The 16,420-nt window shown below is 36.9% G+C and overlaps 4 protein-coding genes and 1 long non-coding RNA gene across 16 annotated transcripts; 2 read left to right on the forward strand and 3 right to left on the reverse strand.

The window, feature by feature from the left end:
* Nucleotides 1-233: 233 nt before the first annotated feature.
* Nucleotides 234-4,960, reverse strand: LOC117154670 (ATP-dependent RNA helicase DDX42). The gene is made up of 10 exons (XM_033329847.2): nucleotides 4,842-4,960; nucleotides 4,133-4,363; nucleotides 3,787-4,059; nucleotides 2,882-3,422; nucleotides 2,213-2,441; nucleotides 1,778-2,052; nucleotides 1,363-1,513; nucleotides 942-1,276; nucleotides 732-860; nucleotides 234-537 (listed from the first exon to the last, which is right to left on the reverse strand). The coding sequence occupies exons 2-10, from the start codon at nucleotides 4,345-4,347 to the stop codon at nucleotides 361-363; spliced, it is 2,325 nt and encodes a 774-aa protein (XP_033185738.1). The 5' UTR covers nucleotides 4,348-4,363; nucleotides 4,842-4,960; the 3' UTR covers nucleotides 234-360.
* A 1,217-nt stretch (nucleotides 4,961-6,177) lies between these two features.
* Nucleotides 6,178-11,522, forward strand: LOC117154766 (cationic amino acid transporter 4). Of its 11 annotated transcripts, none has more exons than XR_013059605.1 (11): nucleotides 6,179-6,343; nucleotides 6,474-6,638; nucleotides 6,885-7,133; nucleotides 7,207-7,542; nucleotides 7,805-8,051; nucleotides 8,147-8,546; nucleotides 8,693-8,921; nucleotides 8,987-9,148; nucleotides 9,241-9,475; nucleotides 9,562-9,686; nucleotides 9,868-11,522. XR_013059605.1 is itself a non-coding variant. In XM_076622915.1 (9 exons), the coding sequence occupies exons 2-9, from the start codon at nucleotides 6,497-6,499 to the stop codon at nucleotides 9,420-9,422; spliced, it is 1,947 nt and encodes a 648-aa protein (XP_076479030.1). In that variant the 5' UTR covers nucleotides 6,178-6,343; nucleotides 6,489-6,496; the 3' UTR covers nucleotides 9,423-11,522. The 11 variants fall into 11 exon arrangements, 3 of the variants coding, with proteins under 3 accessions (XP_076479030.1, XP_033185917.1, XP_033185916.1); XR_013059607.1 differs by having other exon boundaries at nucleotides 10,058-11,522; XR_013059609.1 differs by having other exon boundaries at nucleotides 9,241-10,305; nucleotides 10,724-11,522.
* Nucleotides 10,046-12,158, reverse strand: LOC143303397 (uncharacterized). Its single transcript, XR_013059611.1, has 2 exons — nucleotides 12,051-12,158; nucleotides 10,046-11,968 (listed from the first exon to the last, which is right to left on the reverse strand). It is a non-coding gene; the product is annotated as an uncharacterized LOC143303397 (long non-coding RNA).
* On the forward strand, nucleotides 11,839-12,281 carry LOC117154770 (uncharacterized). The gene is made up of 2 exons (XM_033330031.2): nucleotides 11,839-11,976; nucleotides 12,111-12,281. Exons 1-2 carry the CDS (start codon nucleotides 11,839-11,841, stop codon nucleotides 12,279-12,281), a joined length of 309 nt encoding a protein of 102 aa, XP_033185922.1.
* Nucleotides 12,282-12,567: 286 nt separating this feature from the next.
* Nucleotides 12,568-16,238, reverse strand: LOC117154767 (acetyl-coenzyme A transporter 1). 2 transcript variants are annotated; one of them, XM_076622916.1, is made up of 9 exons: nucleotides 15,754-16,238; nucleotides 15,432-15,630; nucleotides 15,079-15,368; nucleotides 14,842-14,996; nucleotides 14,575-14,768; nucleotides 14,324-14,508; nucleotides 14,131-14,248; nucleotides 13,828-14,043; nucleotides 12,568-13,752 (listed from the first exon to the last, which is right to left on the reverse strand). In XM_076622916.1, exons 2-9 carry the CDS (start codon nucleotides 15,621-15,623, stop codon nucleotides 13,573-13,575), a joined length of 1,530 nt encoding a protein of 509 aa, XP_076479031.1. In that variant the 5' UTR covers nucleotides 15,624-15,630; nucleotides 15,754-16,238; the 3' UTR covers nucleotides 12,568-13,572. The 2 variants fall into 2 exon arrangements, with proteins under 2 accessions (XP_076479031.1, XP_033185919.1); XM_033330028.2 differs by having other exon boundaries at nucleotides 15,432-16,238.
* Between the last annotated feature and the right edge of the window lie 182 nt (nucleotides 16,239-16,420).

A 16,420-nucleotide genomic window follows, 5' to 3' on the forward strand; every position in this document is an offset into this window, starting at 1 on the left:
CACGCGTTATTTGCCTTGGAAAGAAACGGAGCCAATCGTAGTCTCAGAAAGCTTTCACGAGAAAATCCAATTAATACCTCTCAATTCCTACGAATACCAGTTTGATCTTCGCGAGAAGACCTCCAGCATCTTACGTCAATGTTTCACAAACAAAAAAGATTGGGAAACACTGTCGTACAGCCTTATATAGGCGACTTGTATAGGTAGGAAAAGAAATTTGAGGTAAGCAAAAATTTGGTAAAATTAAATCTTATTATAATATAAAAACAATTGGCATCGGCCACTGCGGCTCACATATTATCAGCAATAATATAATATCTTAATATACACAAAATAATCGCAATTTTCAGTCATCGATGTTTATTCCCACCGACTCTTTCTAACTCTCTTCCTTTCTCCTCCGATATTCGTACTTTGTACATCCTGAGTCTTTGATTGTTCCGTATTTGGTTTCGGAGGTACAGGTGGTGGTGGGGGCATTATCACCGAAGGCCGTGTAATAGTTTGTTCCCACGTATGATCCGACGATGCCCGAAACTAAAAATCAATTAAATTCCCACATATCACATATATCATTCCAAATCCTACACATTATAGCGATGCTCGTTTAAATTCTAAGAAAGTCGTTTCGTCTAAATTTAAATGATTCAGCCTCATCTATCAACCACAAGGAACACTATTCGATCGATGATGTGTTGTTATTTATATGATCGTAACGAAACAGGACTTACCTGAGAATTGTACTGACTACGAAAAGCAGCTTTCATAGCCGATAACCGATCGCTACCTGGTCCATGTCTTTCTAATTTTTTAACAACTTCGCTTATGTCCTTAGATCCTTGCGACGAGGAACCACAACTCTAAACAATAATTTGAACAAATTTGAAACATTATATTAGGATCTGAAAAAGGGAACTGGAGGAATTTTAACGAATAAATACCGAAGTTGAAGATGTTTCCGGTCTTCCCCTAAACCCAAGTCCGGCCCCTCCGACGTTCAAACTCTTCCCTTTCCCACCTTTGAACCTTGACTTGCGGAACCAAGCGCTTTGCATCGCTAAATCCATGAGACTCTTTGGTACTTCCTGATTTGCACCCTCCAAATTTCGAACTAGGTGACCTGCGAATTCTTTGTCTTTTTCTGTTACAAGAGTATACGCTGTTCCTTTTTCACCCGCTCGACCAGTTCTACCTATCCTATGTGTATGAGTATCTATGTCTCGTGCGACGTCGTAATTAACAACGGTTCTGATATGTGGAATGTCCAAACCTCGAGCTACGGGAAAATTCAAAAGGAGTTTCAGGAAATCGTTACAAGTAAGATTAATCGTTCCAGCCGATTGAAGGCAAGAAGATAATTACCAGCAACGTCAGTAGCGACCAGTGTAGTAACTTCCTTCTTTTTAAAAGCCGTTATTACTTTGTTCCTTTCGATTTGGTCCATGTCACCATGCAACAGCATAACGTCAAATTCTTTCAACTTGAGATTGTTCGCAAGTTCCTCCGCATTGAGCTACGGTAAATAATGCCATACAGTTGCAAAAATTCACTATACATAATTTGTATTTGTTGAGTAACTTGCGGATATTTATGCAATATAGATAATTTCATAGTTTCATGGACATAGTTAGATATACCTATTATTAGATATACCTCTTTCTCGCTGTACATTTTATACATTTTCACAGTTCTAAATTAAATTTGAATTAAAGTTTCTCACAAATGCATAAACATCAGCAGTTGGACTAGTTAACCGAGCACGGTCATAATCGCCAACCTTTTTAGTTACGAAAATCAACAGACTACCAGAGCTCAAGAATTCAACTAGATTCTGCAACAACCACGTCCATTTGCCAGTAGGATTATTATTGAACACTATCACGTGTTGCGTGACATCAGCATTCGCCTCACCGACGTCCCCTTGTACTATCCTAACCGGATCCGTCAGAACATCCCTCGCAAGCTTTTCTACCCTCTTTTTGAAAGTTGCGCTGAACAACAATGTTTGCCTGTCTGGCCTTACGTGGTTACATATTGAACGCACTTGCGGCTCTGGAATCAAACAGAGCGGTAACAAGCAAAATAAAAATATTATTAATAGGTCTTAAAGTTTCCCAACAACCGCGTCGACGACGCAACCGATCGACGAAGAAAACTTGTTTTTCTCCCCTGTTCCAAGATTATAAAATTATATTGCAAACGGTGCGCTTACCGAAACCCATATCGAACATTCTATCAGCTTCATCCAATACTAGAAATGTTACTCTGGTTAAATTCGTTGCTTTCATTTTAACTAAATCTATCATTCTACCCGGCGTTGCGACTACTATTTCCGCACCCCCTTCCAATGCTTTACTTTGCTCCCATTTGCTGCCACCGCCGTAACAACAGCACACTTGAATATTATACACTTTCCCGAACTTCCTTGCTTCTTGGTAAATCTACGAATACAACGAACCGAATAAACTTGCACCTAAAACTATCCCTATATACATATTAGCTTGATTGGAGAGCGCTGTCGTTTTTGTCCTTTGGAAAGGAACGAATGAAATATCTGAATTGACATTACAATTAAAATATTCTTTCGGTGCTCCTATAGCATTGAATTGATGAAAAATTATACGATCACGAAACCTTCTACTTGTAACTTGTCAATTTTACTAATGTTATTAGTCGATGAGCTATTGTATAAGTGGGCCAAGATAATTTTTCCAACAACATTAACCATTTTTTAATGGTCTATGTTTTGATAGTTATAATATACATACGCTTTAACTATCTGAAAACCTCCAAATAAAATACTAACTACGAGCAAAATCTGACGACAGAACTTCCGATCAATTTAGTATATTAGCTTAGGCTACTTTAACGTAACAAGTACCTGTTGTGACAATTCTCTCGTAGGAGCAAGAATTAAACCGATGGGTCCGTCACCTGCCTTCAATTCTCTTTGATCCATTATGTGAACTAACATTGGCCAAATAAAAGCTGCTGTTTTACCGCTACCGGTTTTCGCTATACCTATTATATCCCTGCCGCTCAATGCGGCCGGAACTGCTTGAGCTTGGATAGGGGTAGGTTGAGTGTATTCGTTTTTTCTAATAGCCTTTATTAACGCATCATCGAAACCAAAATGACCGAAACTGGTAACCGGATTCGGCGGAGACGGACCAGATACCTTTATTCCCAAAGTTTTCTTCAGATCGTCGATTTGTTGTTTACTTAAATTAGCGATCTCATCGTGAACGTTATAAAAATTTTTCTCGAAAGATTCGTATTTTATCTCGCTATGATCAACAGGAGGTAAGGGATCGATATCTTTCTTTTTTGGAGGCGCGATCGGATTCCCGTCTTCATCGTAATCGATCTCTTGGTCAGATTCCTCTTGTTGCAAACCCGCAGTTGGATTTTCTTCCATATACCTTGTCAATGGAATAACCCAATATTTCTTCATCTCTTTTTATCTTTTTTTTAACAAATACAGCAATGGCTAATTAACTGCAGTTACCAATATCTGACTATAGGAGCTAAATCCGAACTACAACTGCTAATACGCTAGGTCATAAGTTCTCAAAATATGGCTCGTGAACCACTGGTAGCTCATGAGCAGATTTTGGTTGAATCGCAAGTGGATCGCGAGAAGTTATTTTTTAAAGGTGGATCTCGACTCAATGTTATAATATCTGCTCACAATCAATAGCTTTGACTCAATGAATCCGAACTACAGTTAAATAGACACTACTGCATCTTCTCTTCCCTCGCCAAAAAAATCAACAAAATCCTTACCTGTAGTAACTTTCCTCGTCGTCCTCGCCATCGATATCCGCTCTAAATCCTTTGGATTTTTCTTCTTTGCGCTCGTCCTCCGCCAGTTGTGCTTCATAATTGTTTCTCTTAACCTCTGCGTCTATACCAGCCATAAATGCATCTAGTGGATCTTCCTCGCTATCGCTATCTTCTTTCGAAGTTGATTTTTTCATCCAATCGTAAGTAGGAGATCCAGGTGCCGGAATATATTCCAAGGAAAATGGCGGAGGATCATCATCATCCTCAAAGTATCTAATTGTAGCATTTAACATTTAAAGTTGTTGTTGCTTTTGCTCTCTTATAACTTCTTAAAGTGTATACTCACTCCTCCTCAGTTTTGCTACGCTTCTTTGGCATTCCCCAGCATGCAGATAAGGCATTTTCGGTGATAGAATTCATAGTGTGATAGCCTTGCTTGCTTAGAGTAGAATTTGGTGGAGGTGGTGGTACGTTAGAGCCGCTTCTTTTTGTACCAGTCATTTGAAACCCCGCAAATCCAAAGCCTTTTGGCTTATTACCACCACCGCGGTGATAACTCATATTTGTCTTGTTATTTCTACAATGTGAATATATTAACAGTTATTTACATATCCCAGAATCATTCCCATCCCAAAATAGCTGGGAACTCAAGCAAATCATGTATTTATAATTTGTTTTTGCTTGCCCTACTTTTAGATACAATGACTTTACAATATCAAGAGAATACATTGTTAATAGACTTTGGATCAAGACACAAACATACATGACAGAAAGCCAAATTCATGACCTGTTATTTTTTATTTATATTTATTCTAGTAGCAAGTATGCTAGACAAAACGCAAAAATCTATCGATTAGTATCAATACAGTATTATTGTAAAGCTATTCAAATTTGCTTTCTAACGCTATATATTTATTGTTTTCATTTCAACGGGAGGAAAGAGGTTAGAACACCTTTATAACCCACTAATATAACGGGAAACGTTGAAACACGTATTTTTTATTTGCAAACACTAAATAGTTGCACGATATTTTAGGACAATGAAACGGATCTACCTTAAACGAATACTCTTCAAGAAATTACTTCACATCTAAGAAAATGCGACTCTAAATACTCCAATATCGAACGATAAAACAAGCACATACAGAGAGTGCTCACGCCTGCAGTTCCAGTTGTTCCACAGTACAGATGCTCTACCATACGGCCAAATGCTGAAGATGATCCATGTTAGCATATACAAGAACCCATAAAATTAAGGATCTGTTTGCTTGTACGCACACTAGCATAGACAGGAACCTATTTAGTTTCATGTTACAAACTTGCCTTCGCAAACGAAAGAACACCACTCTCGATCAGCCGTATACTGTAAAACCAGCAACGTGCCTTAAAAAATAAATTAATTTATTAAAAATATTTTACAATAATCAAAAATATTCATGCCAGTAGAATCGACATGTCGGGTGCCAAGAGTTAATGTTAAATCTAAATAGTGTCTAGAAAATACATTACAATTATTATTACATCTTTTCTTTTCTTCCCTAAAATCATATAATAAATATTAATTATTTTTACTGTTTTCTATTTCAGATAACTACGAAAACATTTCTGTAGAACCGTACAATTAAATAGGTTCTTGTCTATGCTAATCAAACAGGACAGATCCCTAACTTTATATGTTCTTGTATATGCTAGCGTGGATCACCTTTCAGTATCGGTCGCGTGGTGCAGCACTACTCCGGAAACAACCAGGACCATAAGCATGAGCACTTCCATTTCTTCTTCGTGCATACATTGTATAATGACTCAGACGGTGCTGCTCCTATGTGGTGCATCGATATCCTGCGTTAAGTCCTTGAGCGAATGGCATTGCTCCCAGAAGAATGACTCAAAAAGGATATGATATCTGTTATGAATCATTTAATCTATAACTGATACATTTTCTCAAAAAAACAACTTCGATAATATTATCTTAAAAATTTTATGCAAAGTATAATATTATGGTTAGGAAAAAGATGATGTATATCAGATATAATTTGTTCACCCTTATTTGCATATTTTATTGAGCAACATTACACAACTTTGAACATTATAATGTAATTGCAATTACATTTCGTTGAAAATGCTTAGTAGAAATTGATTGTGACCTTATCGCGATCTATCGATAATTATATCATTTCATAAAGCTAAATTCAGGAAGTTTTGTAAATAAATAAATTAGCGGCTGAGAAATAGAATCAAAAGAAAATCAATTTTCCGAATGCTGATTAAAAATGCGACTGCAGGAACACGATAGAATGGCTTTTTTAAAAGCATGCTTATTGTCATGAAAATGTTGATTAAAAGATTCTCTTCATTCATACTCTGACGGCTGAGTGACATAAATAGTTCTATCACAGCTGAATCGATCGAATATCCGAGCCTGCGTGTTAACGGAGGCGCCATGCGACTTCTCCGTAGATTTCAGCGTCCGTCGTGAGATCGTGTTCGTCGCAGTTGAGATTCTGTCACAACGAGTCAAGCATCGAAAAATTCCGCATACGAACATAGTCAATTCCACGTAAGTACAGAAACCATTTATGAAGTCTATGATTTAGCGGAATGGCAATGCGTTTGTTAAACAAACATTTGCTTTCAAGTACTTCTTATCAGTATGATACATATACAGATACAGTATGATGTTGTAATAGGAATCTGTTTAAAAAAAATCAGAATGCCATCGGTTCGCCGAATGATCCTCGGGCACGTTATGTCCGGCCTGTGTTCCAAAATGAATCGCACGAAAAAGCTCCAAGGTGATTTACTGGAAACTCCAATGAAAAGATGTCTTTCCACGTTCGATATTACGTTGCTTGGTAAGTATGCTTTTTCCGCTATTTTAATCGTAAGAACATGCACGACCACCTCGCGCGATATCACGTACTCGTGGGCGATAAAGTAGTTTCAAAACCGGAAAAATGTTAATTGCATACGCGCGATATAACGTTGCAACCCGACGAGACGTTTATGCCTGTTATTGTCAGAATGAACAATTCTCGCGCAACTTTATGGTCTCTTTGTGTTCATGTTTACGTATGTAAATACGTGAATTTATTTTTCAGGTGTTGGTCATATGGTTGGCGCTGGTATCTACGTTTTGACAGGAACGGTGGCTCATGACACAGCCGGTCCAGGCGTAATCCTCAGCTTTCTGCTCGCTGGCATAGCTTCTTTGTTAGCTGCGTTATGTTACGCTGAATTCGGTGCAAGAATTCCAAAAGCTGGCAGCGCGTACGTTTACACCTACATCTCTGTCGGCGAATTCTGGGCTTTCGTAATTGGATGGAACATCATATTAGAGCATATGATCGGTAAAGTTATTTGTTCTCGATTACGGTCTATTCTGTCTCATAAATTTCACGAAATTGTTATGCTCGGGAATAGGTGCGGCGTCCGTGGCCAGGGCATGGAGCGGATACGTTGATTCTCTAGCAGGAGGAGCAATCAGCAATTACACCCGCCGAATAATGCACGGGTACACAATGGGGGAGCCACTTGGAACTATACCAGATTTTTTAGCCGCTGGACTATGCCTAGCTTACGCGATGTTGTTAGCATTGGGCGTTAAATGTTCGGCAACGGTTAATTCTTTGCTCACTATCGTAAATTTAGGCGTGATGGGGTTGGTAATCGGTCTGGGGATATATTATGCGAAACTTTCTAATTGGAGCTGTGAGAATGGAGGATTCTTGCCGTACGGATTCAGCGGTGTATTAGCAGGTATTTTTGGACCTATACATGGAGGGAAAATCGTATAGTACTAGCCATTCTATATCTTCTTTACTACAATATGGATTGGTAAAATTTAAATATTTAAACAATTATTTGTAGTATAAATGAAACTTGATAAAAATAGGAAGCAACTAATATCATTCAACGTTAATATTTATCTTTGCTCTGTACTGGACAACTTTCCTTCATACATGTTCATTTCCAATAAATTCTATTCTTCCATTCTAATACGTTTCCTATACACGAACAGGTGCCGCAACATGTTTCTACGCTTTCGTTGGCTTCGATTCTATAGCTACCTCTGGCGAAGAAGCGCGCGATCCTGGGTACAGTATACCACGAGCAACGCTATTTTCCATGGCAATCGTAACCATCGGGTACGTGATGGTCGGCGCCGCTTTAACTTTAGTCGTGCCGTATTGGAACATCAATCCAACAGCAGCGCTTCCCGAGGCTTTCTCATCGAGAGGAATACCATGGGCGAAATACGCGATAAGGTGAGAAAATCGTCGAACGATTCTTACCTAAAATTCGAAGCAAGAAACACCTTTGTTCGAATAATTTCTCCGTGTACAATTTTCACGCGCAACAGTGTTGGGGCTTTGTGCGGAATGACGACGACTCTCTTCGGATCCCTGTTTTCATTGCCACGGACAATGTACGCCATGGCGAACGATGGTCTACTCTTTGGCTTTCTGGGCCACGTTAGCGAGCGCACTCAAGTTCCGGTACTCAACTTGGCTATCAGCGGCTCTGTCAGTGCCTTAATCGCCTTGCTCTTCGACCTTCAACATCTAGTTGAATTTATGTCTATCGGTACTTTCTTGGCCTATACCATCGTTTCAGCGAGCGTAATTATCTTGAGATATCGCCCTGAGAAAGTTACGCCGCTGCCATCGAACGCTGGTACACCGAGCAGTTTGACGTCGCCTCCTACCGAGGGTGCGGATTCCAACAGCGATTGTAACAGCGTCACGTCCGCCGAATCCGAGGTAAAGAAAGAAGAGAGTAGGAACCGAGCATTTATAACTGTTCCAACTAGACTGTGCAAATTTATGTTCTTACGGACTAAAAGAATACAAAGAAAGTCTAGTCTTCCTATCTATCCTTTTCTTTATAATTTTTACGTTCGTTATAGCTCTTAGATCTGAGCGAGGGTACTGGCAAACTTACGTCACGTTACGTTTGGCTGGTGAATTTCCTGGGTAACTGCAAGCCTGGAGATGCGGTCACTGGTTCCGTAATGATTTATACGGCAGGTTGCATTTCTTTGTGTTATCTGTTAATACTGATATCTCAAACGTATTTTGCACCCGACTGGTGGGACTACTTCGTTCTGACAAACGTTGTTACATTATTGATTGGCAGTAAGTTTCAAAATTTTCACTCCACGTCACGCATTTGTTCTCTAACTAATCGAGCATAATCGTAGGTCTTATCGTTATCTCTGCGCACCAACAAAGTCCACCTACTGGTAAATTCCGCGTACCTATGGTACCTATAGTACCAGCTCTGAGTATCTTATTCAACGTTGGACTAATGTTTCACTTGTCGCTTTTAACGTGGCTACGATTTCTTGTGTGGATGATAGTCGGTAGGTTGATATGTCAAAGTTGCATACAAGTCAATAGTATCGTGAATACTGTTTCACAATAATATCGCACGCTCGTTATACCTTTGTTGCAGGAATGTTAATATACTTCCTGTATGGGATTCACTACAGTAAAGAAGCAGCGGGTCCAAATTCGTACTCGATCTTAATGGCGACTTCGGAAGCTGGTCGGGGTGCGAAATGGGGAGCGACGTTACGGGTTAATCAGAAAAGCGATAAAGTTCCGATCTTAAACGAGGAAGATTTCGTACATTAGAAGCATAGAGTTTTTAGAGAGCTGTGTAAAAATTATGCCAATCAACGCTGAATGTAAGTAAATTATAATACTTAGGGAATTGGAAAAATGTTACAGAATCTGACCATTGTTTTCTTACATATACCTCAATTTGAATTAGAGATTAGAGTGTCTGAGGGATCTTTGTACATACCGATGTTATGTAAAACGCTAAGCCGAATTGTATCCCTTTCAAGTCACTTTGTCTTTAAGAATTAAGCAACTGGATGCTGGAAGGATTTCAATGTAGGCAAGACTGTGCTTTTTTAGTAATTTATCTCAATTAATTTCGTCGATCGATTATGTCGTACCTTATTTGTATATCGCAATTTAGTTGAAAGTATTTCAATCCTTATATTTTATTATATTTAATTATATTTTATCGCGCACAATTTTATGGTATATACAGTCCTTTTATATTTTACAGATATATATTAATTCTCGTTGCGCATACAAAATTTCATCGTATGCTGATTGTACATTAAAACGTTTAGTTGCGTATTTATACGGATGCACAAAAAAACAAAGTGTATCTGACGATATAGTACAATAGTAAAATTCAGTCGACTCTAAGAGAAGAGAAGGTATCATATTCTTAGTACAAATTTGATTTCTAGAAACCCATCGTCTGGTCCAGAAGAATAATAAGATATTCGGAACATTTATAAATTTGATGTTGCAATCAAAAAAAAAAAAAAAAAAAGAAAACAAAAAAAAGTTAAGATGTGCAGAGAGAGGGAGAATGTATTTTTGGAGACCAGATTTTGGAAAGGCATGCAGAACAATTGTCTATTTGAGCAAATTTGAATGTTCTGCTGCAAGGATCGAAACATGGTGCCTTGGGAACGGATAGACTAATTATACAGTAAGATATACGAATCTAAAAAAGCATGACAATAGATTCAGCTATTATATGGCGGGCATTAATTTTAAGATTATCTGTACACGGATTTGCTAAGCTCGTGGATTGCTCTATTGAATTTTGAAACTGCTCCCCTGAGGAAATAGAAAATATGACTATTTATCATGCCCTTTTCTCTTTGTAGTCTTCATTTATAATTTGTCTTCATTAAAAATCGATGTGTTCTACTTGTTCCACTTGTTCCATAGTATAAAACGTTTCTAGGATTGACCGTTCCTAGTCCACCAATTTATTCACGACCTCTTACGTTCAAAAGTATTTAATGCATGTTTGACGTAAAACAAACGTCGATTAATACGGTATCTCGAATTATTTCTTCCCGTATAATTTAAATAACTAATGGCGTATGTTATTTTGACAGTCCTCCGCTCAGCAGATCCAGCAAGGATCGACTACCATAGCAGATAATATAATCGATGTTACATAAGAAAGTATATACTATTGATATCTTAAAGATTACTACCGTCAAAGTGACGTAGATGTTATATAGATGAAAAATATCCTAGCAAATACCATAATATCACGTCTTAAATAAGATTTAAGGTGAACGTTTATTTACGAAGAATACATCGCTTCAGGATTACGCGAGCAACTTGCAAGGAATGCAAGTATTTGCAGACGCTTAGAAATGTTTCAAATAAGCCAAGTTATCTAAGCCAAGTTATTATACAAGAAAGTAAATATGTAGTAGGATTCATCCTTAGAATATTATGATGCAGCAAACTTTTACATGATATTTGAAACATTTCTTTCTGCCTTGAATATCTGTGAAGATTTTCGAAAACGATTCACCTTTAAAGTAGAGAGTATACATATAACGAAGAGAATATTCAATTAAAACGTTACATAGAAATTTTCTGCGAGACAAACGCCCAATATTGTATCGCAAACTGCAAGGACAACTACAATGTACGCGCAATTATCGACGCATACTGTACAGCAAATCGGTGATTGCGTGAACACACACAAAAACAACAGCCACGATGAAAAGATTGTGAAAATATATGTGGAATTAAAATCTAGTTAGCCGTGCAACCATACTGCACTATACGTGGTTATCAAGCTCGTGTAACCGTGCATAAGAATGGTACCAAAAATTATTGTCAATGTTATGTACTATATTTGTCTTCTAATATAAAATATTTGTCATCGAAAAGTCAGATTTTCTCCAATGGCAATTAATTCTTTAAACTTCATTTTACACCACCAGCGTATCGTTTCAAGGTACACGAACACAAAATGAACCATGTGTTTATTCTTCGAGCGATATCTTTGACAACATTTCCTAGAAACAGGCGATTTTAAAGTACTTCAAATTTGATGTATCGACGTTTGATTAAACCTCCATGAGCCATTAATAATGCAGCCTGGCAGAGATTTACGAGCAAACATGGAAGTATTAACCTATATAAAAAGGTGAACCTTACACTTGAAAGCTTTAGAAGGAATTTTGAAGTCAAAGTAGAAACGTGCAACATGTTTATCAAGTTGATTCTGATCGCCACGTTCGTTAACTTCGTTTGTGTACGGAGTATCGAAAATGAAGTTCAACATTTATCGTTGTTCGTTGAGTCTCATCCCGGCACCATTATGGATACTGAATCGGCTAAAACCGTAAATATCTTGCTATGTTTCTTGTATAATTTTCCCAGAGAAAATTACATTCGGAAAGATCTATTTTTACATACCGTTAACGAACCTCTTTTTAACGGTACAAATTAAAATTAACGCAACGATATAAATCGCAGGGAGACGAGCACGTTCTTGAATTGCCTACTACAACATACACATCCTCGTTAACTGTGCCAACGGTTGCGAATCACGAGTCGATACACTCGGAATCGGCGCATCTCAAGAAAAGAGCAACAAATATCAAGGAAGACCATCGAACCGATTTACGACCTGGATGTTGTGGATAAGCGATTAAGTGAACCACCTTTCACCGACCACCGATCCTGTCCCGTAAATATCTGCTTTTAAAAAATATTTACGTGCAAATGCTAGATAGTACTTAAATGCATACTACGAATACCGTTTTATCTCTTCAGTTCCTTTCACGATGTGATAGCATATAAAATAAAAAAATGGCTATCAAGCCGCAGAAAGATAACTCTTTTTCTATCATCCCTATTTGCACTATCACATTAAATTCTACGCGATGAATTAAAAAAATATGGATATGGTAAAAGCAGAGTAAAGGTAGAATACTTTGTATGGAAAACTTTTATTAACATTATGTATTCGCACATAATAAATTACAACACCCGTTCGCGAACGGTCGCAAATTTTATCGTTAAGTTATCCAAACCCAATCGAAAGTACAGATATGTAGTAAAACAATGCAATATATTGCAACATTACATCGTAATTAAAATCACCAATCTTCATGGAAGGATGAAGACATAAATAGAAAAAGACACAGTTTTATTTTTTTGGCATATCACTAGGTATAAACGACATGCTACAACCAAAATCATCAGTGCTCTATTTAAATAATTGTACAATGAATGCAGTACTTGTTCGATGTTGTTATTGTGCTAATATATGAAATAATGTTATAAAAATTATTCATATAAAATTAGGTATCAAATCTTCGACAAATACCGCTTATTATTTGTTACATTAAAAAAAATTAAACAAATAAGAACACGAAACAAAAAATATTGTGAAACTAGAAAATAATTCAGTTCATGTTGCGTTGATCAAATTGGAACACTTGGTGGACGTGTAAAAAATCACCCGAGCACGCAACCGATACGCGATCAACATACGCGTATTTACTTTGTACAATTTCTAGAGATGTACGAGAACCCAAAAATATCGAATCGGGTTGGGTTCCCGAAAGTATCTCATAATTCGGTACTGTCAGAATACCTGAGAATTTCGAAATTCTCGAAAATTTAAAAATTATATAGAGTAGAATACGAAGTAAAAATAATAACGAAATATATCATAAATATAAAATTTTATTATAGAATATTATAATTTACTATATAATTTTGTAATTCTCGAAAATCCTGATTTTTTCAAGAATCCCGAAATTTTCAGGAATCCCGACAATCTCAAATTACGGATACTTTTGGAATGCGACTCTTCTCGACTCGTCCCGAGCATCGGGTTTCCGATATGTTCGAATTTTCGCACACTTCTAACAATTTTGTAATAATTGCAGGTACCGTATTAGCAAACTGCAACACACATTCAATACTGTTATCTGTTCTGCTTCGAAAGAATAATTTTCCAAGCAGACATCGGTCTTGTTTGTAACAGATCTATTTTCCGTCGACCCCATCTGAGCCAAGCAAATCCTATAATTAAGCACAAGATACTCTCTATGTAATATCCATCAAATTGCATATTACAAGCACCATTATGCGTGTCCATGCAGAGCTGAAAACGAAAAAATTTTGTTTTCAAAAGCACCTTTTAAACAATTATCTATAAGCCGAAACAACAGACACCAACCTCCCTTTCCGAAATTGTGCTACAGTCATTTGAGGGATCGGTGCTGCATTGTCGATACGTTAATGGATCAACGAACCAAAGAGCTGCCGTTGCTGGCCAATTAGCTCCGAGATTACTTAATGTATTTAGTAATGTCATGTAAGTACCACCAACAGCTGGATCGCTAATCTTTGCAAAAAATGCCATCGATGCCACGAACATACTACTTGTGAAAACCTGTGACAAGCGAAGATGATATATATGTTTTTGTAATCGCTTACCATCATTAATCGAATTATGGTTCGTGTCGTGTCGATATCTCACCTGGTGTATCAAATATAGAGCAATTAAAACTATGAAGTAATAGGCTGGAACATGTCCCCCTGTTACGATATATGGTGTCACATATACCAAAACTGCTGCTACTAATCCAAAAGCCAGTCTAGAGAATCAATTACAAATATTTATTATATGCCTATTTGGAATATTCTATTTTATACATTTGTCTTCTAATCACCTATAAGGCATTGCCATTATGTATACATCCATGGGCCTTGGACCTACTGTATACTTTGATATTGCTAATGGTAATAGTATTTGTAATGGAATCATAGGCACAGCCATAAGAGCAAACTTTTCTTTTGGTATACCAGCTTCTACTAGCTTCAAACCTGTTACAGCATCACAAGCAGAAAACCCTATCTGCAATTGATGCAGAATTAAATTATTATTACTAATATAAATGTGAATTTTATTATATTTACTAACCTTAGCAGTTAACAAAAATATAATGATTGTTTTTATAGATGGTAATTTGACGATATTCCAAAGTAATTTGTATGCATGTTTGATATCTGTATTCAATTCTTCGTCTTTGTGCATTTTCTCTGAATCTTCATGTTTAAACAAGGCAAGTAAAGTAGTAATAATTATAAATACCCATCCCCAGAAATAAAGAAAATCTATAAAAGTGAATAGTAAATCACAATTGTGCCTATGTCAACTTTTTAAATATTAATGCTCAAATTACTTTACCAGGCAGAGTCAAAATGCCTTCGTTGGAAGGTGTAGATCTTAAATAACTGTTACAAAATTCAGGGGATTCTAATGCCATAAAAAGTACATAACCAATAAAATATCCAGCAGTTTGTCCTACACTGTTGCAAGTTGATGCATATCCCACGTTACATCTAAATATACAAAACAGAAATATAGACTTATTGAAGCTACTATTAACTCATATAGTCTTACAATTACAAATTATATCTATACCTTTTTAACATGGTCAGTGCCCATCCATCTACTACAATATCTTGAGTTGCAGCCAAAACATTTAGTACAAAAAATATTACAGTCAACATTTCTATGTTTGGTTTTATTGTTTTACTACCCAACCATTGATTTACGTGGCTGGATAATAGCAGCATGAAAAATCCCATTAAATATTGAGTCGGAATTAGCCACGTTTTCCTTCTTCCAAATCTTTGTGAAAACACGGAGTCTACTATGGGTGCCCAAAACAGTTTCAAAGAAAAGGGCCATTGCACAAAACTAAATTCAGCCTGAAGGTACAACAACATTTGTATATTATTTGAAGCAATTCCAATATAAATCTAGGAAGTTACCTGCTGACGATATGACACATCTCTGTTCTGAAGTAACATGGGTATAGAACCACATAACCCCAATGGTATTCCTTGTAACAGATATAAAAATAAAAGAATAGCTATATTCTTTTCGTCACCTCGTACATCCGAACGTTCGTGGACATGCTTCGACTCGTGGATCCCATCTTCCACGTTGTCATCCTTATTCATTTTCCTTCTAGTACCCATGAAGAACGATATGAGAGATCAACAACAATCTCATGCACCTTACTTTTTTAATCTCCGCGGTAATCGATGATCTTTTTATGCGAGCGTCGACTCTTTAATTTTTAACGCTTACTTTTAACAACGTTATCAAGCATCCCATGGATTATGCGATAATTATCGATATATTGTTCCAAAATGCTCCAACGTAGATCCTCCGATCAAATGACATACAAACATTTCTGAACGAGAGAGTCACTCACACAATAACAAAATGAATTATTTATCTTATGACAGTTGTATCACTATTGACGTAGTCATTGCCGATATAACCTTAACTTTACATATATAAAACGATATTATACTTGTACGAGGAATTGACAGACGAGGTTCTAGTAAAAAATAAGTATTCCCAAATATTTTACATTTATATTACGAGCAACAGCAGCCGAATAGTAATGAACTCAAATTGTTTCGTTTTTATCAAAATTGTTCAGCTGAGAGTCATATACAAAAGTTCGCAGCAACTCGTAAATGCCACGTTGTTTCTCATTAAGGACACGTCAGTTATATTCCGTCTTCTTCAATCTTAAAGCCACGTGTGAAACCTTTATTGCTAAAACTAACGATTTGATAGAAGAGCAAATGTATATACACTGGGTAAATGCATATGTGCGAATCGTCAATTCATTGCAATGCTTATATAGAAACCCGCCTTTTACTGAGGCCGATATTTCTAGGTATAACAGTAAATTACTAACGGGATTAGAATACTGTTATTTAAGAAAATAACGTTATTTAAG

Source organism: Bombus vancouverensis, chromosome 11 (genome assembly GCF_051014615.1).
Source record: "Bombus vancouverensis nearcticus chromosome 11, iyBomVanc1_principal, whole genome shotgun sequence".
Lineage (NCBI taxonomy): Eukaryota > Metazoa > Arthropoda > Insecta > Hymenoptera > Apidae > Bombus > Bombus vancouverensis.